Source organism: Geotrypetes seraphini, chromosome 8 (assembly GCF_902459505.1).
Source record: "Geotrypetes seraphini chromosome 8, aGeoSer1.1, whole genome shotgun sequence".
NCBI lineage: Eukaryota > Metazoa > Chordata > Amphibia > Gymnophiona > Dermophiidae > Geotrypetes > Geotrypetes seraphini.
In genome coordinates, this window is record NC_047091.1 from 77560698 (window position 1) to 77586904 (window position 26207).

The 26207-nt window shown below is 41.5% G+C and overlaps 1 protein-coding gene across 3 annotated transcripts in view; it reads left to right on the forward strand.

The window, feature by feature from the left end:
- NAA40 (N-alpha-acetyltransferase 40, NatD catalytic subunit) overlaps positions 1 to 26207 on the forward strand; it is an 84173-nt gene that overhangs the window by 18979 nt on the left and 38987 nt on the right. For all 3 annotated transcript variants that reach the window (XM_033953562.1, XM_033953561.1, XM_033953563.1), the window contains exons 2-3: positions 3973 to 4068; positions 20677 to 20729. In XM_033953562.1, the coding sequence (XP_033809453.1) occupies positions 4030 to 4068; positions 20677 to 20729 (92 nt within the window). In that variant the 5' untranslated portion in view covers positions 3973 to 4029. The remainder of the gene's footprint in view (positions 1 to 3972; positions 4069 to 20676; positions 20730 to 26207) is intronic.

A 26207-nucleotide genomic window follows, 5' to 3' on the forward strand; every position in this document is an offset into this window, starting at 1 on the left:
CATACTCTGGATCTTGGGGAATGGTCTCAGTCTCAGAGTGTTCAGCTGTATAGTGGAACAGTGGGGTTGTTCAACCTCATAGCATTGGCAGTCAATAAGAAGGCAGATCGGTTCTTCAGCTGCCATTGTGCACCAGGAAATGAAGGTTTGGATGCGCTGGTATGGCCCTGGATGATCTTCTTTGTCTTCCCTCCACGGCCCATGATAGGCCGTCTGCTGAGATGGATCAAAGTATACAGAGGTCAGGTGATTCTCATGGTGCCCGACTGGCCAAGGCGTCCATGGTATGCTGATCTGGTTCGTTTACAGCTGGATGAGGTACTCAGACTTCCCTGTCATCTTTGTCTGCTTACACACGGCCCGATTGTGCTCCAGGATCCAGAATGCTTTAGTTTTACAACCTGGCTATTGAGCACATAGCTTTAGTCCGCAGAGGCTATTTGGTGCGATAGCTATTCTCTTGCGCAGCAAAAGAAATCAACTATGGCAGCCTATGCAAAGGCTTGGAGATGTTATCAATTGTGGTGCTTCCAGAAGCACGAGGATCTTAATTTCCGTCGGTACCTCTGATTCTCACATTCCTTCAGGATGGATGAGAAAAAGGCCTGACCATCAGCTCTCAGGGTTCAATTGCCAGTCTTTTTTGTTTGGATCCTAAACCTTTGTGAGTCTCTTTGGCTGCTCATCTGGACATCTGGTTTCTAAGGGGTGCATTGAGACTTCAGCCCCCACTGTGATTACCCTGTCATACTTGGAATCTCAGTTTAGTTCATCTGCCCTATGAGTCTCTGGAGCAGGCATCCTTAATAGATCTCACTGTCCAGACAATTTTCCTGGTGGCCATAACTTCAGTCTGCAGGGTTCTGGAACTTCTGGCCCTATCCTGCAGAGATATTTTCCTTAGGATTACAGATTTCAGCATGTTTCTGTGCACTGTTCCCTTCTTTCTCCTGAAAGTAGTCTCCAGCTTCCATATTAACCAGGAGGTCCGACTACCTACCTTTATTCTCTCCGGTTCGCAAGAGCATGACTGAGTGTTGCGGTCAGTGAATATGCGCAAATGCTTGTTGCGGTACTTGCAGGTCACGAACAAATTTCGGGTTTCTGACCACCAGTTGGTCTTTGGTTCTGCCCTTTAAGGGCTGGCCAGCTTCAAAAGCTACCATTTCAAGATTGATCTATATGGCTATTTCGTCTGTCTCCATTTAGCTAGAAAGAAACCCCATATTTCTGTGAGGTCTCATTCTACTAAAAGAGTTTCCTCATCTTGGATAGAGTCATCAGTGATCTCTTTGGAGGAGATTTGCAGGGCTGTTACATGGTCCTCCTTGCATACTTTTACCAAATTGATGTGGCGGCCAACAGGATGCTGCTTTTGGTTCCTCTGTTTTGGCAGCAGTTTCGTTGGTTCCAATTTGACTCTACAAGACTACTCTGTTATGTCCCACTTGTCCAGGAATAGAGCAGGATTGTACAAGAACAATTGATTAGGTTCTTACCTTTGTTAATCTTCTTTCTTGTAAATCCACACTCTATTCCTGGAACCCATCCTGTGAGTTGAACCGATTTTGACAATTGTCTGCCTTGATAAGTACTGGTAAGCTGGACTTATGGTTTCTTGACCAGCCTTTCTGAATATATTGAGCACTTTGCTTTGGGAGTCCATATCTGGGTTGCCCCTCCCCCTCTGTTGGTGCATGCTATGTCTCCTTATAGCACAGTTTCTTTCAGGTTTATATCGTTTCATAACCTGTTCCAGTTATTTATGATTATTATGACTTTTCATGTTATAAGCAGATTAGATTTATGTCGGGGAGTGTCCCTGTACACTTCCTGTTTGTCCTTGCCCTCTAAAGGTGTCACTGTCAGCTTTTGCATGAACTGGATTCTTGAGGGCAGTCCTGAGGTAAGAGGGGAGGAACTGAAAACATTATGTAAATGAGGCTTCCTACAAGCTGTCTGGCGATCATATATGCATAGCTACTTGTCCAGGAATAGAGCTTGGATTTACAAGAAAGAAGATTAGCAAAAGTAAGAACATAATTTTTCATTAAAATCAAGCCAATACAGAGTTTATGGTATGGGGTATAGTATTAGTTAGGCCTGTTTTTAATAATAACTGTTAAGCATCCAGAAATTACATTTATCTGGCATTTACTAATTCTCATGGATGCCGGTTAACTGAGAGTCTACTGTATATCAAATCTATGATCCTTTATAGATCAGAAGGACAGGATGCATTGCTTCAGCCAATGTCAATATAACTTGCTGTATGTTTGTATGTTTAATTTATTTGATATACTGCTTTACAATAATTGCCAGATCAAGGTGGTTAACACTAGGTGCTAGGTGTTTTCTCTCTGGCTTAGGATAGGCAGGGTGGTTATTTTTCATCCTGGTCATATTAGCCCAGGATACTGTGGTATGTGAACCTTATATGTCTACAGGTGGATCAGCCAATGTGTCTTCCTGTTAACAAGGGGCTTCTCTTCCAGGGCCTAATAGAGATGGAAAACTTGTCTCCCTTTAGTCTTATGGCCTAATTCTTGAAAGGTCAAGGCTGAGAAAGAAAGGGTATGCTAAGAATGTCATTCAGGCAAGGAAGGCTTTTAGGCCCTTGAGAGTCTGAGAAGAGTCTTTGAGTCATATGCTCTGAAAGGGCAATTTCTCCTTTTCAGTCATTGTTAGTTCATATTCTGACCTTCTTTCAAGCCTTTTTGTTATTAAAAAAAAAAAAAGGTCTGGTCTTGAATGCACTGAAGATCCAGGTAGTGGTGTTTGCTTGTTTCAGAGGACACTTGTAGAATTCCTCTTTGGCAGTGCAGCCGGATATTGTCTGATTTCTGAAGGGAGTTAATAAATTAAAACCTTCATTTCAACAGGTTTGTCCAGAATGGAATCTTTAATTTGGTTCTTACAGCTCTGTAGTGAATTTCCTTTGAGCCCCTTAAGAAAGTTACATTTAAGGGTTTTAAAAATCAAATCCATTTTCCTATGACTAGCTTTGGCCAGGAGGGTTTCTGAAATTCAAGCTGTCTTCATGGAAGCTGGAGTTTCTATCCATGTTGTCCCCTCCTTTCTTCTTAAGGTAGTTTCTTTATCCCAATTAAATCAGCCTGCCTTCCTTTCATTGAGAGGACTGCATACGTGAGTTTGAATTCTTTAAGTTCTTGAATGAGAAACCTGAATTTTGGAGATCTTATTGCCTCTTTGTCCATTTTGCTGGTCCCAAGAGAGTACACCATTGCTTGAGGGCTGAAGGAGATAATTTCCTTGGCCTCTATTTTGTCACGTAAGCAATACCTTCAGCTCTGAAAGCTTACTCTACTAGCTTGATCCATTTCTGTGGAAGAAATATGCAAATTGGCACATGGTCTTCAGTTTATACCTTGTCAAAACAGTACTTTTATCAGGGGTAGCTGTTCCCCCTCCCAACCTGAGGACTAATTAGATAAATCCTTCAAGTTCTGGGCTGGTCCGTTAAGGACATTAAGAAAGAAGAAATTAGGTCTCATCTGCTAGTTTTTGTTCTTTTAGTCCCAACAGACAACTCCAGCTACCCATTTTTCTGTTCATTCTCTGTATTTATCCTACTTCAACACTTTTAGTTTTCTTTGCAAGAACGCTCAATTTGCTATTGTTTTGGGCTTTGATGTTTTTAGCCTTCAAGCTGCATTGATTGTTGGATGAGTATTTGAATATTTCGTTGTTCAGAGAGAGGAAAGGACGGATAGTCTGTGTTGCTCATCTAAGGTACTGCATTTATTTTCAGTGATAAGAGGATAGACAATAACTTAACATTGCTATTTTCAAAAATTTATATTTGATAAGGAAACTTGCACAAGTTCAAAATTTTGTGCTACATTTGCCCAACTTTCAGTAGTATAAAATCTTTTTTTAAGGATCTGCAATCTAGATATTCACAGCTCTTCTTCATTCCACTCCACATTTTTTTTTCTAAATCCTGTTTAGAGAAAATCGAGTAAAGCAAAGGAGAAGAAACAGAAGCGTTTGGAAGAGCGAGCAGTCATGGATGCTGTCTGTGCCAAGGTTGAAGCAGCCAATAAGGTAACTTCCTCATTCTAAATATGTTTGAACAATATTTCTGTATGTTACACCTTTCAGAAAGAAAGCACATACAAATCTCTTATTCTTTTTTTTTTTTTCTTTAAGCATTTTTTTTTTTTACTTAACAATAAAATAAAGTACACCAAGAACAAATAACCAAAACAGTTCAAAAATGTTATATTACCACATCTCCATCCCCAGCCCCACCCTTTAACAAATCAATATGTTAAAGAACTAGGAAATAAAATAAATCATAACAAATTGTACTATTAAAATTCAGTAGTTGTATTCAAAATCCTATTCCCTCACTCCCCAAAATGCAAACGAATAACTCTCACAAACTGAAAGGTATGGATTCTTATAGCCCTTCAGGAAACCTATAACATGAAACCCAAATTGTAAACTCCCCCTTCCTAACTACCACCCTCTCTCCTGCCTTACAATTATAGGAACAAGAATACACAAGGGCTATAATCCCAATTGATCAATTGGGGACACAACGTGTTATGGTCAGTGATATTGGTTCTCCAAGTTGTGCTTTTGGATTCAAAGTCTGACTATATGGAGACCATATATGGCCAAAAAATTAGATTCTTGCTTAAAAGTTATATGTTGCCCTTTCGACCCCTTTAAAAGGAGTTTGTGTAACCTGTTATGCCAGTGCAAATAAGATGATGATTCTAGTTGTGTCCGGTATTGCAGGATACAATGTTTCCTCATCATACATGCCTTCACCACCCAATTCTTGGTTCCTTTCCCTTTAATTCCTTGCAAAGACACCTGTCCAAACAAAATACCCATAGGATGGAGTCGATAGTTTGATGAAGGACTCTTTTCAGAAAACTCATTGTTCTCCAGAAGATTTTGATTTGGTGGCAATTTCAAATAGCAGGATATTAGAAGTTATTCTCCTGCTTACATCTCCCACTACTGGATCGTTCGCTCTCTTAAATTATGCAGTTGGGCTTGAGTCATATAGGGATTGACACTCTTAGGGATGTGAAACTCGACGTCCTCAGTATCATCGAGAGGCACTTAAACTTTCCACTGGTACTCCAAAACCTCACTCCAATGTTGAATGAGTATAGAAAAATCTTTTGGTGTGGAGTCCTTGTCTACTCTTTTTTGAAGTTTAGTCAATCTTCTTCTACTATAAATAACCAGATTTCCCTGAATTTCAGATCCTTACTTTTACTAAGCTCTTGTTTATTCAGTGATTGAACATAATGTTTCAAGTGATGATAGGCAAATTAAGCCTCACTAGTTATTGTCTCACTATTAAACACATTTCTAAAAGGCAATATATTCCTTGTGCCAAGAATCTGTTCCCCAGCTCAGTTAATCTAACCAATAATGGGTCATCTGAACCTGGAGGAAAATCTGCATTTCCCCCAATTGGCAACAAGTCAGTACATCTTGAATCAAGTTCCAAGTTCTAACCAAATCCTGCCATACATTAACCAATATATTTGTTCTGAATTATGTAAAGTGGTATAATTTTTTTTTTTTTTAAACAAAGCTTTTTTTTGCTTGGCTCCTTCCTTGTGGAATAACCTCCCCTCTTTATTTGAGAGGAGAAACAATTTAAATTTTATTGAAGATTCATATTTTTTTCACAGGCATTTAATATGGCATTTGGGGATGGTATAAGAATATATTAGCGGTTCTGAGAAATGCAATCATGGTTTGAAAATGTATATTTTACAAGATGATCCTGGTATGTACTGTATGATGATTAAGCTTTCCTGTCTATAAATGGAATTCTTAATTGTTATGAAGATTATTTATTTTTAAGTTGTAACATGCTTTTTTTGAATTATGTAAAGTGGTATAATTTTTTTAAAAATAAACTTAAGATGATGTGGCAGTACTGATTTTGGGGGCATATGGCAAATAGTTTAGATGGTTTATATATCCCTTTCCATTAATTAGTCCCCTAAATGCCTAATATTTAATAGGCTCAAATCACTTCTCTTCCACTCCACAACAAAAAGGAAAATTTCAGTTTTGCTCCCCTCCCCTAACAACATTTAGACACCATACTATAAAGTCTGTTAACCTCCTTTTGATTTAAACTTAAAGGAAGCAATTGTAACAATTGGGGAAAAAAATAATATAAATGATTCTCCCTAATAAATGCAAATTAGACCTCCTCGCAAGTTACTTATCAGTAAGCAATTAGATAAACTGCTTTGGTGCCTTTGGACTTGTGTATTGGCAGCATACTGTTTCCTTGACATAACCTGAAGTCTCAGAGGCTCAAAACTGTTGATATTAAAGAGTTGCTTTAGCAGTTCTGTCATACAGGTGGAGATAATGCCATGCAGCAGGCTTCCCAGCTTCTCTCAGTGGTTCTGACAAGGAAGAAGAGGGAGTACAATCTGTAAAGCCTTAGTACAGATGTTAAGATATGGTTTTAAATGTGCAACCGGACTTGCAGACAATGAAAGGAGAACTTGGCAGAATGGATTGACACCTTGCATCGTGACTTCTGTGACTTTGGTGCCTGCTTCGACAAGATGGAATAAGACTGCTGGCTCTAACATTTAAAAAGGAGAGCAGCTTTTAAAATAAGATGGCTGACAGTCGCCCAGAACGGATGGTGCAGTATGGAGTCTCCTTGAAGAATACTATTGAAACAGGACATTTAGAGAATCCACTACAGAGGTTTCAATAATGGTAAAAGAAAGCCAGGAGTGTTTAAAAGGAAATCAGGGTAGAGGATGTAAATTATCCTTGTCAACTTCTATGCAGTCTGTAGATTCAAAGAAAAAACACAATCTGAAGTGTCTCTGTATTCAAATGCTGGAAGCCTAAAAAAATAAGATGGGAAAGTTACAATATATAGTACTAAATGAAACGGTAGATATATTAGGCATCTTGGAGAACTGATGGACACTATGTTACCAGGGTACACATTGTATTGCAATGATAGTATAGATCAAACTGTAATTGTAGAGAGGGTTGCACTATATGTTAAAGAGGGAATTGAATCCATATGGATAGAAATTCCATGTGTGAAGGGAAGGCATATACAGGTAGGGCTGTGCAACTCTCCCCTAGTAACACCAAAGAAACGGGGTAGGTGAGATAGCTTTTCAGTAAAATGTCTAGGTAAAAGCATAAATCCTTAGAGACAATGAAACCTTTTTCTTTAAAAATGTCTTTATTGAATATAACAAGACCCAACATTGATTCTAGTTTGGGTAACAACACAAAGTGGACTTTTTAGCATGATTTCTCAAGAAGACATGAAAGTAACTATTTGCCTTTAAGGCTTTTATTGTTTTCTATACAGGGTGCAATAATTACCATTTGCCTTTTGTTATGCTGATCTGATGTTTGTGGTTGACCCCTGGTGAAGGCAATTTGTGTTGCCAAAACTAGGAAAGAACATGGGACATGATCTCCACAAGTTTATTTTTGTTCTGTATCTGGTCACTTAATTGTGCCAAATTATAAGCCTTTTGGTGAACATTTAGAAGTCGCTCAATGATTTTTGATTTAATACATAAAGCGATGACTGGTAAAAAAGATGTCATTATTCCACAGTAAATACAAAAAATTATGTGTGAAAGTTGAACGGTAGTCCTATATTCAGTCAGTATTCTTCTGTGTGACTTTGGAGCAAGTTGGATAGGTCTGTGCTGAGCAACAAAGTGAAGGAGGAGTTACTTCTGCTCATTCTTTGTGAGACTTGAATTATACTGCTGAATTAAGGCAATTGCTCTTTCAGCAAAATTGTTGACTAGTGTCATTGATGATGCTGACTGCTTCAAATTCTGGTACTTTGGATCATCTCTCCAGTTTGCAGGAACTTTAACCAGAAATTGAACCTTTTCTTGTCCATTTGTATCAAGAACACCAAAGACGACATCAGTTCTCTTTGTTCCACATGATTGCCAGGCCGATAAGACTGAGGGACTCAGGAGGAAAGTTAGACCTTGCAGAAGCGCTCCATTAAGAACCGCCTTCTACAACAAAAACTTATCTTCGGTACCATTGCAGGTACTTTCGACACCGTCCAAACCATCAACATTGAAGGCATCGCCATCATCCGAGGTCCATGCCAGTGTTGCAGGCTATAGCTCTGTCAGGTAAGCCAGCTAAGAAGTCACCAGCTTTCCAGTTGGGGTCTCAGGCCACTAAGATATCAAGTCTAGTCGTACCAGCCAAGAAGAGACCATTAATGCAGCTCGCTTCAACTTCAAGGGGTGCATCTTCATTCATAGGAAAGGAGTGGTGAAGGAGGAAAAAGAAGTGGCGGATAGGCTAAACATGTTCTTTTCGTCAGTATTTACAAAAGAGAACACATCCAACGTGCCGGAACCTGAAAAAATCTTCAAAGGAGATCAAGCAGATAAATTAACATCTATGGAGGTAAGCCTTGAAGATGTACACCAGCAGATAGATAGATTAAAAACTGACAAATCTCTGGGCCCGGACGGAATCCACCCTAGGATATTGAAAGAACTAAACTAGGAAATAGCGGAACTACTACAGCAGGTTTGCAATCTATCCCTGAAAACAGGCGTGATCCCAGAGGATTGGAAGATAGCTAATGTTATGCCCATCTTCAAAAAAGGATCAAGAGGCGACCCGGGGAACTAAAGAAAAGTAAGTTTGACTTCGGTTACGGGGAAGTTGGCAGAAGCGCTGATAAAAGACAGCATCTAGAAAGGAAAAAACTGATGAAAACAAGCCAACATGGCATCTGCAAGGGAAGATCGTGCCAAACGAACTTATTGCACTTCTTCGAAGGAATTAACAAACAGATGGACAAAAGGGACCCCATAGACATCGTATACTTAGATTTCCAAAAAGCCTTTGACAAGGTACTCCATGAACACTTACTACAGAAACTGAAGAACCATGGGGTGGAAGGAGACGTACATAGATGGATCAGAAATTGGTTGGCAGGTAGGAGGCAAAGGGTGGGAGTGAAGGGCCACTACTCTGACTGGAGGAGGGTCACGAGTGGTGTTCTGCAGGGGTCGGTACTCAGACCGCTGCTGTTCAATGTATTTATAAATGATCTAGAACAGGGATAGGGAACTCCAGTCCTCGAGAGCCGTATTCCAGTCGGGTTTTCAGGATTTCCCCAATGACTATGTATGAGATCTATGTGCATGCACTGCTTTCAATGCATATTCATTGGGGAAATCCTGAAAACCTGACTGGAATATGGTTCTCGAGGACTGGAGTTCCCTACCTCTGATCTAGAAACAGGGACGAAGTGCGAAGTTATAAAATTCGCAGATGACACAAAACGATTTAGTGGGATTAGGACTAAAGAGGACTGTGAAGATTTACAAAGGGACTTGAACAAACTGGGAGAGTGGGCGAAAAGATGGCAGATGAAGTTTAATGTAGAGAAATGTAAAGTCTTGCATGTAGGAAACAGAAACCTGATGTACAGCTATACGATGGGAGGGCTCATAATGGGTGAAAGTAGCCTAGAAAAGGACTTGGGGGTACTGGTGGACAAGACAATGAAGCCGTCAGCACAGTGCGCAGCGGCCTCTAAGAAGGCGAACAGAATGCTAGGTTTTATCAAGAAGGGTATTGCAACCAGAATGAAAGAAGTTATCCTGCCATTGTATCGGGCGATGGTGCGCCCGCATCTGGAATACTGTGTCCAATATTGGTCGCCGTACCTTAAGAAGGATATGGCGATACTCGAGAGGGTTCAGAAAAGAGCGATACGATTGATAAAGGGTATGGAAAACCTTTCATATACTGAGAGATTAGAGAAACTGGGGCGCTTTTCCCCTGGAAAAGCGGAGACTTAGAGGGGATATATAGAGACTTACAAGATCATGAAAGGCATAGAGAAAGTGGAGAGGGACAGATTCTTCAAACTTTCGAAAACTACAAGAACGAGAGGGCATTCAGAAAAATTAAAAGGGGACAGATTCAGAACCAATGCTAGGAAGCTCTTCTTCACCCAAAGGGAGGTGGACACCTGGAAAGCGTTTCCAGAGGGTGTGATAGGACAGAGTACGGTATTGGGGTTCAAGAAGGGATTAGATAATTTCCTGAAGGAAAAGGGGATAGAAGGGTATAGATAGAGGATCACTATACAGATCCTGGACCTGATGGGCCGCCCCGTGAGCAGACTGCTGGGCATGATGGACCTCAGGTCTGACCCAGCAGAGCCACTGCTTATGTTCTTATGTCATCCTCTCTGGAGCGAGCCGCAGCACCAGTGATACCAGCGTCCAAGCCACAGGTATCAATGCAGGCTTTTAAAGAGAAGCTTGATGCTCTCTTTCAGTTGGAGTTCAGAGACATGTTCCAGCTTGTCACCCCCATGTCGGCACATTGGGTACCCCCATGTCGGCACATTGGGTACCCCTATGTCGGCACCTTGGGTACCGGTCCAGCCTGAGTGTCACCCCATGCGAGATGCAGGTACCACTACTGCCTCCTCGGTACCGTGCCATCCTCGACACCGATCATCGTCATTAAGCCATGCTTCTCAACATCGTTCTACAAGGTACCGATCCCCTTCTACAAAGCATTGATCTTCTTCTCCAAAGCGTTCATATCAGAAGCCTCATTCTTCTGAACCTTGTTCCAGTCATTCCAGACATTTGTCTCCATGTCTTGGATCTTCTAAATCTAGAAAGAGTTCTTCAAAATCCAAACATATTTCTTCCAAATGCTCAGATAAGTGTAAGAAGTCTGTATCGCTTGTTTCATCAGACCAGTACCAAGTCAAACGCCAGTACCGTTCTCCTTCCATTCCAGTAAATTTAGATCTTCAACTGGATTCTCACCAGGGCACATCTCTATCTTCTACAGAGGCTTATGATTCTCAGGCAGTGTACTCTCCTCGTACTACTTCTCACAGAAAACCACCTCCTTCTGAGCAGGTCTCCTTTACTCGCTTTATCAAACAGATGAGTAAGGACATGGATATAAAATTAGAGGCAGATTCCAAGTATTCAGCAGAATTTCTTGAAACCATGGATTACAAACTTCCACCCTAAGGAGCTTCTCAAACTCCCTTTACATGGCATCCTGAAAGAAACTCTTCGTAAGAATTGGGAGTCCCCTTATTCTGTTCCGACTGCTCCTAGGAAACTGGACTCTCAATACAAGATCATTCCCATTCCTGGTTTCGATAAGACTCAACTTTCACATCAATCTCTCGTAGTTGAATCCACTCTCAAAAAATCTGCTCCTTCTAAGGTCTATGCCACAGTTCCCCCAGACTGAGAAGGTCGAACAATGGACAGATTTGGAAGACGTCTATACCAGAATTCCATGCTGGCTAATAAAGTCATCAATTATCATTTTTTATTTTACTTGTTATCTTAAATAAGCAAATGCCAAATTATTTCATAAGAAGTCAGAGTTCCAGCACATGTTCAATACTCTCACTCAACTCAGACAGCTTAAGGTGCAATCAGCATACGATGCCTTTGAGCTGTTGTCTAGAGTTTCTGCAATTTCTGTGGCCATGAGAAGGCTTGCATGGCTAAGGATAGCGGATATGGATGCTAACCTCCAGGATCACTTAGCTAATATTCCCTGCCTTGGAGATGAACTTTTTGGAGATACTGTTCAAAATGCAACTAAAAAACTTTCAGAGCATGAAAAGTCTTTTAACTCACTTCTCAGGCCTAAATCTAAATCCTCTGCCTCCAAGTTTTCAAAACCATCTACTTTCTATCAGAGGCATTAAACACCAAAGTCTACTCCTCTTTCTAGGCCACAACAGAAAAAGCAGCGTCCTCAAAAACCTCAGACCTCTGCAACTCCTAATTCAAATCAGCCTTTTTGACCGACTATTTGAGAGCATAATCTCAATCAAGATAACTCTGCCTATCCCTCTCCCCTTTGGAGGTCGTTTAACACATTACCATGCTCGTTGGCAGCTAATAACCTCCCATCTCTGAGTTTTCAATATCATTTGAGAAGATTATTTTCTTCATTTCCTCAACATTTCTCCAAATCATCCTCCAAGAGAGTTTCCTTCCAGCCCTCTGCGGTCCTCTCTTCTTCTCCAAGAAGTCAAATCTCTGCTCATTCTCAGTGCCATTGAGAAGGTTCCTTTGGACCAGCAGAACATGGGGTTTTATTCCCGGTATTTCATTGTCTCGAAGAAGACGGGAGGTCTTCTCCCGATATTGGACCTCAGAGATCTCAACAAATTTCTTGTAAAAGAAAAATTTCGGATGCCGTCTCTGGTGTTCCTGTACCCTCTCCTTGATCAAAACGATTGGTTATGCTTTCTGGATCTCAAGGAGGCTTACACTCACATTCCCATTCACCTAGCCTCTTGCAAGTTTCTTAGATTTCGGGTGGGAAAGCATCATTACCAATACAGGGTTCTGCCCTTCAGTCTCGCATCATCTCCCAGAGTTTTCACCAAGTGCCTGGTCGTGGTGGCAGCAGCCTTGAGAACTCATGGTTTTCAAGTCTTTCCCTATCTAGACGATTGGCTCATCAAAGATCCTTCATCTCAAGGTGTTACTGTAGCGACGCAACAGACTATATTGTTCCTGCAAAATTTGGGATTTGAAATCAAATTCCCCAAATCTGAATTGCAGCCTTTTCAGACTCTTCAGTTCATCGGAGCCCTCCTAGACACTGTTCAACTCGGGGCGTTTCTTCTGCAACATTGTCAAGATTGGAGGAGTGTGTGGCGCAGTGGTTGGATCTACAGCCTCAGCACCCTGGGGTTGTGGGTTCAAACCCCGCGCTGCTCCTTGTGACCCTGGGCAAGTCACTCAGTCCTCCATAGCCCCAGGTACGTTAGATAGATTATGAGCCCACCGGGAAAGAGAGGGAAAATGCTTGAGTACCTGATTGTAAAAACCGCTTAGATAACCTTGATAAGCGGTATATCAAATCCTAATAAACTTAAAAAACTTAAACTTAACTTAAGATGCTTTGATACAGCTTTACCATCAAGTGACCCTCTTTTTCCTCACTCTCAGTGAGGCACATGATGGTCCTCCTAGGTAACATGGCTTCTACAGTTCACATGACTCCTTTTGCCAGGCTTCACCTACGAATCCCTCAGTGGTCTCTGGCTTCTCAGTGATCGCAAGCACTCGATCCACTTGCTGAGCACATTACAGTAACATCTTCTCTACAGCAATCTCTTCAGTGGTGGATGCTCTCTTCCAATCTTTCCAGAGGTTCGCTGTTTCAAACGCCCCTTCACCAGAAGGTTCTCATGACAGATTTGTCAACCTATGCTTGGGGAGCTCACCTAGATGGTCTCCGTACTCAAGGCCATTGGTCTGCCACAGATTGTCGCCATCACATAAATCTGTTGCAACTCGGAGCGATTTTCAATGCTCTCAAGGCTTTTCAGCATCTTCTTCAAGATCAAGTCATTCTCATTCATACAGACAACCAAGTGGCTATGTATTATGTGAACAAGCGAGGAGGTACAGGGTCTCTTCTCCTTTGCCAGGAAGCTCAGAAGATTTGGGAGTGGGCAATCCTTCACAATACTTTTCTGAAAGCAGTTTACATTTAAGGAGAGAGAAATTCACTTGCGGACAAACTAAGCCGTATCCTGCAACCTCACGAATGGACGTTGAACTCAGCAGCTCTTCGTCAAATTTTTTCTCAGTGGGGAACCCTTCAGGTAGACCTTTTTGCGTCTCCCCACAACAACAAGCTGCCCCAGTTCTGTTTCAGACTGTTCTCTCCTCATCGACTGGAGGCAAATGCGTTTCTCCTGGACTGGACAACCAAGTTCCTCATTCCCTCCATTTCCATTTATTCTCAGGACGCTTGTCAAACTCAAACACGAAGCAGCCACCATGATTCTGATAGCTCTTCGGTAGCCCAGACAACAATGGTTCTCCCTTCTACTTCAACTCAGCATCAGGGAGCCTCTCTTCTTCTGCCAATTTTTCCTTCTGTTCTTACACAGATTCAAGGTTCTCTTCTTCATCCCAACCTGCAGTCTTTACACCTGACAGCTTGGTATCTCTGACTGACTCCATCTGATTGTCAGTTTTCTAAACCAGTCAGGGACATCTTGGATGCTTCCAGAAAACCAGCCACAAGACTATGTTATACTGAAAAATGGACTCGGTTTTCTGCTTGGTGCAATCTTCATCATCAGGAGCCACAATCCACCTCCTTGTCTTCGAATTTGGATTATCTCTTCCATTTATCCCAATCTGGCCTTTAATCCACCTCTATTAGAGTCCATCTCAGTGCAACTGTTGCTTTTCATCAACCATTAGATGGAAAACCTCTATTTGCTGATCCTGTGTTTCCAAATTCATGAAAGGACTATTCAATGTTAAATCACCTCTCAAGTCACCTCCAGTGGTTTGGGATCTTAATGTTGTACTTGCTCAACTAATGAAGCCTCCATTTGAACCAATGTCTTCGGCTCATCTTAAATTCCTTACTTGGAAAGTAGTTTTTCTCAACTCTCTCATGTCTGCTCACAGAGTCAGTGAACTTCAAGCCTTTGTAGCAGATGCACCATTCTCAGTATTTCATCATGATAAGGTGGTACTCCTCACCCATCCGAAGTTCTTGCCCAAAGTTGTCACTGAGTTTCATCTCAATCAATCGATTGTGCTTCCAGTTTTTTTTCCCCAAAGCCTCATTCTCATCCTGGAGAAATAGCTCTTCATACTCTGGATTGCAAACGAGCATTGGTTGGCCTACTATTTGCAATCGACAAAATCACAGAGATGTTCTCCATAACTTTTTTGTCTCCTTTGATCCTAATAAGTTGGGGCACCCTGTTTCCAAGAGGACAGTTTCCAACAGGTTGACTGCTTGCATCTTCTATTGTTATGCTCAGGCTGGGCTGCAACTGGAGGGTCGTGTTAAAACCCATAAAATTCAATCCATGGCAGCTTCAGTATCTTTCCTACGTTCTACTCCTATAAATGAAATATGCAAAGCTGCTACTTGGTCCTCGGTTCATACCTTCACTTCTCATTATTGTCTGGAATCTTTTTCCAGACGGGATGGACACTTCGGCCAAGCAGTTTTACAAAATTTATTTTCTTAAAGGCCAACTCTCCCACCATCCCATTTTAGGTTAGCTTGGAGGTCACCCATATGTTACCGTAACAGGTGTTATCCAGGGACAGCAGGCAGATATTTTCACAACCCACCCAACTCCCCTGGTTGGCTTCTTAGCTGGCTATCTGAACTGAGGAGCTGCGCACCTACATCAGGTGGGAGGGCACTCGTGCATGCATGATACAGTCAGTCGCAAACTTTCTAAAGTTCTTAAAGTGCACGTATACTTTAGCAGCTGTCCGTACTGAGGTTCCGTGGATGATTGTCACCCATATGTGAGAATATCTGCCTGCTGTCCTTGGATAACACCTGTTACGGTAAGTGTGCTTTATCCGGGGACAGCAGGCAAATATTCTCACATCCCTCCCACCTCCCAAAAAATGGTATGATACTGAACTGTTTGCATTAAAACGCTCAGTACGACATCTGGAGAAAAAATGGATAAAATCAAAAGTAGTTGAGGATAAAATAATATGGAGTAAAGAAGTTAAAAATTACAAATCAATGTTAAGGAATAAACGAAAAACTTATTATACAGCTAAAGTTGGTGCTACAACTTCTAATGTTAAAAAGCTATTTCAATCTATAATAATAATCCTCTTAAGTGCGCATGTGCACTTAAGAAGCTGTGGGTACCTGACGAATGCTGTGTCCCTCCGTGCCGAATTCCATTTTCGAATTCGAACATGGAGAGACAAAGCACAGCCGGCGACTCCCCCCTCCCGCCCTCACTCACCACCAAAACCAGCTACTTTTAAGCCTCCTCCTTCTTGCCGGCTCACCCACGTTTAAATTCAGTGAAAAGCGCTGCACCGCGCTACCGCTGGCCTCGCCGTCTTCTGTCCACTGCGGCCCGCCCTCTCTGACTACTTCCTGTTTCCGCTAGGGTTGGCCGCAGACAATGGTAGCCCGGCGCAGCGCTTTTCTGTGAATTTAAACGTGGCGGCTGGGAAGGGGGCTGCGGGAAATGCTGCTGCTGCACAGGGAAAGGCTGGGAAATGCTGCTGCTGCACAGGGAAGGCCAGGAAATGCTGCTGCTGCACAGGGAAGGCCAGGAAATGCTGCTGCTACACAGGGAAGTGTATGTGGGGGGGAAATGCTGCTGCTGCTGCACCGGGAAGTGTGTGTTTGGGGGGGAAATGCTGCTTCTGCGCAGGGAAGTGTGGGAAATGCTGCTTCTGTACAGGGAAGGGTGGGAAATGCTGCTGCTGCATAGGGAAGGGTGGGAAATGCTGCTGTTGCACAGGGAAGTGTGTGTGTGGGGGGAAATGCTGCTTCTACACAGGGAAGGCCTGGAAATGCTGCTGCTGCACAGGGTAGGATGGGAAATGCTGCTGCTGCACAGGGAAAGGCAGGAAATGCTGCTGCTGCACAGGGAAGGGTGGGAGGGAAATGCTGCTGCTGCTGCTGCACAAGGAAATGAAGGGGACGGAGAGGGAAAGGGGGCCTGGGAGCAATCTTGGTTTGCTTTGGGGGAGGGGAGACAGAAGAGGGCCATGGAGAGACAGAAAGACAGGCAGACAGGCAGCGCATTAGAACGAAAGACAGACACACAGAAAGACAGCGGGCAGGGAGAGAGACAGAAAGAAAGAAAGACAGACAGGGTGCCAGAGAGAGAACCAGAAAGAAAGAAGGACAGACAGCGGGAGGGAGAAAGAAAGAAAGGAAGAGAGAAAAAGGGCAGGGAGAGACACAGAAAGAAAGAAAGACAGACAGACATATATTCTAGCACCCGTTAATGTAACGGGCTTAAATACTAGTTAGTTAATACATTTAATGTTACACAAAAGACACAATCTTCTTGACTACCCCTTCCATCCTCCGAAGACTTAGCTAACTTTTTCAGTTCTAAGGTATTATCTCCGAGATCCTCTTGCTCATCTTGTTCTTTGAATATGGGCTTTCATTTTAATATTAATCTAATTGAAGAAGAGGTTCATGCAGATTTGTGTTGGTTCACTTTTGATAAGCCAAAGTGGCATGACTTTTCTAAATTGTTTCAAAGATATGCACAAACCTATTGCTGGCTTGATTCTTGTCCTGATTTGATAGATGTCGCACCTCTAAGTTTTAAACTGAAGTTATTTGAATGGATCACTGATTCCTTAGATGGAGGGAAATTTCCATCAGAGGATGGCAATATAATTATCACTCCAATAATTAAAAATACCAAAGAATCTATTTCATTACCATCCAATTATAGACCAATAGCATCGATTCGCTTCTTTCTTAAAATTACTGAAGGTCTGGTTCATATTCAATTGACTAAGTATCTAGAGCAACACTCATTACTCCATAACTCACAATCAGAATTTAGATCTAATTTTAGCACTGAAACAGTAATAGCTGCCCTTTTGGATTATTTAACAAGTCTATTAAGTAAGGGCAGCAGTACCCTGATACTCCAGTTTGATCTTAGTAGCACTTTTGATCTTGTGGATCACACTTATTTACTAATTTGCTTGGATGCTCTGGGTTTCCAAGGAAATGTTTAGTCATGGTTCAAAGGATTTCTGGAACCTAAACTTTATCAAGTTAGGTTCAGGACTCAACTTTCTCCTACCTGGAAGAACCCATGTGGTGTTCCCCAGGGTTCTCCTCTCTCACCTACATTATTTAATGTTTACCTCATTGCTAGGCTCATGTTTGAATAACCTGGATATAGGGATGTTTAGTTACGCCGATGACATTACAATAGTCATACCCTTCAAGTCAGCTCTGTCTCAGATCACTGCTAAAATCGTAATGTATCAGATGAATACATGGATGCAACAATTTAAGCTTAAACTCAATTCAGACAAAACTAAGTTTTTCATGGCATCTTCTAGTAAAGTTTCTTTTGAATCCTCCATTAGTATAAATTCAATTTCTTATACAATCCATCCAACGATTAAGATACTGGAGTCGTCTTAGATCAGCACCTTACTATGAAGTCCCAGATAGATGCAGTGATACGCAAGAGCTATTTTACTTTATGGAAACTACGAACCATTAGAGCTTATTCTTAATTTACTGCCTTTAGGTTATTGGTTCAATCGCTAGTACTGAGTCTTCTTGACTATTGGATGTCAGCGTTTAGATTAAAGCTAAATTCAGAAAAAACTAAATTTTTCTTGGCAGCCCCAAATGACAAAATCAAGGAAACTACACTACATGTAAATGGGCTGGATTACTGTATTGAGCAATCCTTAAAAACACTAGGAGTCATCTTAGACAAGCATCTCACTCTGGAGAAACATTCTGACCTAGTATTTAAGAAGAGTATCTCGGTGCTTTGGAAACTCCACACCATTAAAAAATACTTTGACGCCTCCTTTCGCCTGTTGGTACAATCTGCTATTCTGAGTGTTCTGGATTACTGTAATATCATATACTTAGGCGCCTTCAAGAAAATCACCAGGAAGTTGAGGTTGGTCCAAAACACTGCCATCTGTCTCATCTTTGGCTTGAAGAAATGGGAATACATAACCCCTTTCTACCACAAGTTGCACTGGCTGCCGTTCGAATCCAGAGTTCTATTTAAGTTCTCATGCATCTGCTACAAAACAATATTTGGTCTGTCACCGGATTATCTTTACCCACACTTCAATCTGAATTACAACAATAAGAGCTCCCGCAGAATAAATCTGTTCGCTTTTCCCTCACTGAAATCGTGTCATCTTAAAAGATTCTTCGAAAGAACCTTCTCTTTTCAAGCGGCCAAACTAAACTCATGGCTCGCCCAAATTGTGCTTGATGCCTCTTCTTATCTTAATTTTAGAAAACAGATTAAAACTCAACTTTTCAACAGACCAAATCCTTAAAGTTCTCCATCACTATCCCTTCCCATTCTTTTAAGATTGTTGCTCCCTCCTATTGGCTTGTATGTACTTTTTTTCCTTCACTTAAATTGTAGACGTATAACTTGTTTGACTCTATGATTGCTTTGTTATGTTCTTCAATTTCAACTGCATTGTTTGTATTTCATCTAACTGTTGTGAACCGCCTAGAACTCCCTGGGTATGGCGGTATACAAAAATAAAATTATTATTATTATTGTAATATTATTTATTTGACAATTACCAAGAAAGAACTAGCGAGACTTGTATTAATACAAAAACACAGCGGTTAGAATGATTTACGGCTTGAAGAAATATGATCATATCACCCCCTTTTATTGTGAGCTACATTGGCTGCCTATGGAGGCTTGGATGTTGTTTAAGCTGGGGTGTTTCTGTTACAAGGCTCTTTATGGTACAGCTCCTCTTTACTTGGTTAACAGATTTTCTTTAGTTTCTTATAGACATAGTAGAAAAACTCATCCCTTGTTTAACTCTCCTGTTCAGGGCTGCAAAAGTAAGAAATTTCTAAACCACACATTAGCGTCCCAAGCAGCTCTTCATGATAAAGAATTTCGAACATTTCTGCTTACATCTTATTCTTACAAACAATTTAGAACACAACTGAAGACCTATCTTTTTACAAAATATCTGACTACTTAACTTACTTTATTTCTCCCATTGTGACCATTGTTAGTAATCTTTTGTAAACCGCATTGAATTAAAGGCTACGCGGTCTATAAGTACAATGTAGTATAATGTAATATGATATTCTTAGCTTGCTTACTGAACTGAGGAGCTGCGAGCAGCGTCAGGCAGGAAGGCACTCGCGCATATGCGGTGTGGGCAGTTCTCGAACTATCTCAAGTTCTTAAAGTGGCGATACACTTTTAAAGCTGTCCATACCAGGGCTCCATGGATGACGTCACCCACATGTGAGAATATCTGCCTGCTGTTTCAGGATAACACCTGTTATGGTAAGTAATTGTGCTTTCTCACGGATGCATCTCAGTCTTGCCACCTCGCTCTCTCAGTTCCTTTTTTTCCTTCATGAGGGATTCAAGATGAATACAGCCTGCACATGGAACAACTCCTTCTGCTTGGGTAACGTTTTCTGTCTGCACAGAGACTGAAGCTGTAACCTGAGCAACAGCTTTGGTGACATGATGTTTCCCAGCCATACTGTGGTTGCAGAAGTACTCGCACCTGATGGAAAAAAGAGAAGAAAAAGCAGTAAAAATCCTACCAAAGCAATGTTCTGTTCCTAATTGGGTGAAGAGCCTATAAATCAAAAGATAAGGATTGTTGTGGGTGTGAATTTAAACACTAAACAGAGAATTTTCCTCAACTGCTATCTGTACCCTAATCTGATCTTATGCTCTGAAATGCAACCTAAAATAATAATCTAGATTAAAACATTTTTTTATATATTAAACCCTAATGGAGACTGTAAAGGCTGACTTTGCTGAAAAAGCAGAGTGCTGAACTAAAAAAAAAGTAAAAGAGAATGATAAAAATGAAATAATTAAATAAGCCAAAATAAATAGCATTGCAATAATCAAAAGATAGCAATGTCATTGCCTGCATTTATGTGGTTGAGTCATTACTTATACTGTAGACACATATAAAGGCTTTCTTCAAACAGCTGGCACTTCATAGTTGCCCTCTTGTATTGCCAAGAGAAAATAGCTCTCAAAGCTTACCTTGTATTCTCTCTTGTCATAAGTTAGAACTGCATGGTTTTATCCTCTTTTTTTTCTGACAGCTTGATGACCCCCTGGAAGCCTTTCCTTTGTTCAAGAAATATGACAGAAATGGGTAAGTGACTGAAGAAATAGAGCTTCATTTTATATAGTGCCCTTCTTACATAGTGCTTTACATAAGGGAGGAGTGAAATGTTTGTCGGTTTTTCTGGGTGATGCTAAGGAAGAAACTTGTCCTTTTTTGGCGGAATATAGTCCAGTGTGGAGAAATATTAACTGGACGTAGAACAGGGGTCTCCAAAGTCCCTCCTTGAGGGCCGAATCCAGTCTGGTTTTCAGGATTTCCCCAATGAATATGCATTGAAAGCAGTGCATGCACATAGATCTCATGCATATTCATTGGGGGAATCCTGAAAACCAGACTGGATTCAACCCTCAAGGAGGGACTTTGGAGACCCCTGACCTAGAAGATAGCTGATCTTATCTGGGGAAAACCTAAACAAACCCATTGCATTCATGGACTATCCTTTGCAACCAACTAGTGGGCCAGGATTTTATATGATTGAGGACATTAGGACAATTGAGGGTGTTTTGAAATTTCTGAGTTGGCAATTTTAATATTAAATGAATATTCCAGTGCAATAGGTGAGATATTCTAGACAAGTGGGTTATCTCCCAGTGGCCACATGCCATATGCAGAAAGTATCCAATCTAGATTTTTTTTAAAAATTGCACAGACGTTGTACGTGTGTTACACTCCCTCCTGCCACCGGATGCTCCCCCATGCCGTCCTTGATCCTAAATTAAGATGACACCAGGTAGGATGCCCAGTCCCTCCTGCTTACAGGCCTGCCACTCTAAAATGGCATCCTGGGATGCACAGGAGGGGCCTAAGACCCTGATTAGCTCAGACTCCTAAGGCCTCTCCCCTGGGAGGGGCCTTGGGTGAGCTCAGATGCCTGATGCCTCTCCCCTGGGAGGGGCCTTAGACATCTGAATCAATCAGGGCCTTTGGCCCCTCCCGTGCATCCCAAAATGCCATTTTAGAGTGGCAGGCCTGTGAGCAGGAGGGTCTGGGTATCCCTCCTGCTGTCATCCTAATTTAGAGGTTTGGGGGGTGATTCGGGGGGGGGGGGTTGGGGGCCATTTGGTGGTAGGAAGGAGTGTGTATCGCTCCTGCCGATTTTTGGTAAAGTGGGGAAGGAGAAGGGTCTGTTCGGGAGGCTCCTGGCGGGGGGGGGGCGGCAGAAGCAGGAGAGAATGGGCATCCCTCCTGTTGATTTTTATTGAAGTGTCAGGGGGGGGAGTGGCAGGAGTTTGCAGTGGCAGGAGGGAGTGGGCATCCCTCTTATTGTTTTTTTGTTGTTTTTTTTTTGAGGGGGGGGCAACTTGACTTTTTTTTTTTTTTTTGGACCATCTATTGTGTGTGTGTATCTGTGCCCATAGAAAGAACAGGTTTTCCAGGTTGGTATTACCAATCCGATTCTGGCACGCAATGTTATGGAATAATTTGGATGGCTCATTTTTATATTAATGACCTCATTTGCATGCCAGATCGAAGAATATACGACCGCATGGATAACCACCTGGTGAGTCATTGTCGGCGAATTTCATAATTCGTTAAACCAGTCAAACTGATTTAGCGACTATCAGTACACAATCGGAGAGTTTTGTACATGTTGCTCTATTGAGTGTTTTTTGTTGGAAAGTGACATTACATGGGGGCAGTTGGGGTTAGGAGGTGGTGCACTGGACGTGCCAGATATAAAGTTATACAACCAAGCATATTGGTTACAGCATCTCAGGGACCGTATATTAGAAACTAACCTGTATACTAATTTATTATCTGAACAGAAATATTTTAAGCCTTGGCATATAATATATTACATATTCAACTCCCAGATTTTGATACCATTTTATGATATAGTTTATTGCTGCAGGTTTTATGGTGTTTATAGAGAGAATTGCTCCCTATCTGGAAGAAAGACCCTAATAATCATATATTATTACCTCTTGTGGGGAATGCTAATTTCTCTCCTGGGATGGAAAATGATGTGATACCTTGAGCTTGCCAACAATGGATCTCGTTGATTGAACACTTAATGCTGGAAGATGGATCTATGGTTACCTTTCCTGAGCTCTGTCAAGTTATCTTTTGGCCCTGCTGATTGATATGCAATACATACTTATAACTGTCTCATTATCTGGCTCACTTGAGTCTGGGGGCATTTATCTTCAAAGTCTGGGCATCAGATATGAGAATTTCTGGAGGACGATATAGAGGGTCAAATATCTGAGGTTATTTTTTGTTTCATAGGGAATTGTGAAAGTTTCAGTTCCTAAAACATACATTCCTTTAACATACATTCCTTTATTGGAGGCATGGACTAAAGAACTAAAGCAGCCTTTATGGATTCTGTTGCTTCCAGATTTGCTTAAATCAGGGGTGCCCAACGCGTCAATCGCGATCGACCAGTAGCTCAGGAAGGCAACTCGAGTCGATCGCACTCGTGTTGCCGTCCTGATCTACGGGCCGATCAGCCTTCCTCTCCAGTGTTCTCCCTAGGGCCTTTTAGCTGGGCGGTCCGCCCAGCTGTCATCTGCCGCTGCTGAACATTAAAAAAAAAAAACCAAAAAACCGGCTTGGAGATTTCAGTCCCTAGCGAACTTATGCTCCGGGCTCTAACGTGTGCGTGCAGGCTTCTCTTCTCTTCCCTCCGAAACCGGAAGTTATGTCCGGGGAGGGGGGGGGGGGTGGAGAAGGGAAGCCTGCACGCACATGTTGAGAGCCCTGAAGCAAGCTTCGCTACGGGCTAATGCGGGAGACAGGTTAGTGAAGCATTTGTTCTTGTTCCTGCCGGGTCCTGCCTACTTTCTGTTTCCGCGAAGGCAGGACCCGGCAGCATTTCCCCCAATAGGTTGATCACGATCTTGGGCTGATCAGCCTTCCTCTTCCCGACGGCAGAATTGACGTTGGGGAGAGGAATGCTGGTTGGCCGAAGCAGGGAGAGCTTGGGGCCTGTTATTGGTGGCGTTTGGGTCCCTGCGCTAAAAACTGCTATCGTGGTTTAGTAAAAAGGGAGGGGGTATATTTGTCTATTTTTGTATGGTTGTTACTGAGGTGATAGTGCATAGAGTCATCTGCTTTGACCTCTTTGAAAAACCCTGGAATAGGAATGATGATTAACATTTTCTATGCATACAGTGTGCTTTGTGTTTTTTTTAAATTTTATTGTTGGTAGATCATTTTGACTTGGTCATTTAAAAAGTAGCTCGCAAGCCCAAAAAGTGTGGGCACCCCTGGCTTAAATCAATAGCAGGGGTGGTGTATGGTGTAGAATTACAGCGGTTTTAATTTTGGGAAGTACATAGAGCATACTTCTCTGAGATGCAAGCTTTTCATTTGGGATGTGCTGATGTCCCTCAACTGTCTGAAATGTAAGTCATGACAACACTCTCTCTTCATAGTTATGTGAATGTACACTCCTCCCTCTGTATTCGCGGTGGTTAGGGGTGAAACATAACTGCGACTATGGAAAAACCGTGAATAACTTTTTATATGATAGTTGCGTTTTTTGTAATAGCCACCGTTATTTCTATTGAAATTGCGACTAACAAACAATGGTCATATTTGTGATTATTGGGAAAAACACAGTTATTTATTGCATAACAATACAGTAGTGTACAGTAATAATACTATCTCAAGCTTAAAAAAAAGTTCAATATTGGAATACCAGTACTAAAAAAATATTCAGGCAATGTCTTCATCCTCATCGTCTTGTACAAGTACTGCAGGAGGAGGAGACGAAGAGGATAAGTGAGCACCAGGGGCCGCCTCAGGCAGTGGAAGTGGGTATTCAGTAGGCGGAAGACGAAGAGACGAAGGGGATGCCTCCTCATTGGTGGAAGAGGTGGATGGAGAGGCAGTGGATGCAATGGCAGTGACTCTTCGTATCTTTTGGAAATACATTGTGATTTCCATCTGGCTCTTCTGCTTCTTCATTTCTTTATATATATATTCGTGTATGCAGACATCGCTGCTTCTGCTAACTCCTTCACTTTCAATGCACGTACCATGGATGGGTCGATGTCATAGAAAAAGTCCATCACACCATTGAATCTGCCTAAGCCCTCTGCAATATTGTCCAATGTAAACTTGTCTTCTAGCACTTCTTCTTCTTCTTCCTCCTCTTCATCTGGTATTGCCTCTCCTTTGGGAGCAGTCAGGTCAATTAGATCATCTAATGTTAATTCGTTGGATCTGGTGTCTATTAAGTCTTGAATATCCTTCAAAGCCATCCCCACCCACCTGCTTTGCCAAGTCCACTATGTCTTCCATAATTTCTTGTACTGGCTCTGTGGTGATGACAGTGGGCTCCCTTTTTACACATTCAGGCCAAAGATTCTTCCAGCACAAGTTCACTGTCTCTGGCTTGACAGCTTTCAACGCTCTTTCAATAATATTGATTTCTTGGGACACCAGGTCGCACAGTGGTATAAATTGATATCTGGATTTATGAATAAAAACCCAAAGACTGGTCTTAGAGACATTTGGAGCATTGAGATTAAGCATCAAATTTCTGCATCTCAATGGCCACGAATTTGGTCTTGGAGAATGAGATGTACAGTGTCCACATCTATGAGACAAACTTGGTTTTTTTTGTTACATAGAGCATTTTGGACCCCAGTTAGATTACAGAAGTTGGATAGCTCTAAGTCTAATAGATGCTGACATTATAATATGGAAGCAGGGACTCTAGATCATCTATTATTTTTTTGTCCCTGTATTATGGCTTTTGGAAATCAATTTGGTCTCAAATTAATTCTTTATTAGAAAACCATGTAGCTCTATCATATGATACAATTCTATTTGGGACGTCAATGAGAATAAAAAGTCAAATTTCATCAAGCAATAATAAACTTTTATTAATAATGACAGGAGTCGCCATTCAACATATCACCAGAAATTGGAAAAACTACACTAGACTTAATTACATCTTCTGGTGGAATTTGTTGTGCCATATATACAAAATGGAAAGAGCAATTGCCATACTAATAGGGAATTATAATAATTTTGAAAAAATTTGGGGGCCATTGATAACTTATTGTAATGATTAGACGCCTTTTTACACTGTAAGTATAATTATAATTAAGGGAAGGGGGTGGTATATAGTTATATTATAGGTTCAATCAATATTTATGAATATAATACATGTATGATATTTTTGATTACAATATTTGTGAAAAGGGTAGGTGTGGAGGGAGTTAATTTATGTATTTAAGATGATATATAGAAAGAATTTCAAGTGATGAATATGATTCAATTGATGTAATATTGTGTTCTTGATGTAAGATGAAAAAATGAATAAAGAATTTGAAAAAAAAATAATAATATTGATGGCATCAGCAATAGTGCAGTCCTTCCACTTTTTAATGATGTTCTCCATATTGGGGCCTTCATCCATTGCATGGAATATAGTGTGTAGTGTGCTTTGAATGTACTTATTATTCCCTGGTCGAGAGGCTGGATGAGAGATGTTGTGTTGGGGGGCATGTATATGATCTCAACACCCTCAATGTGGAACTCATATGG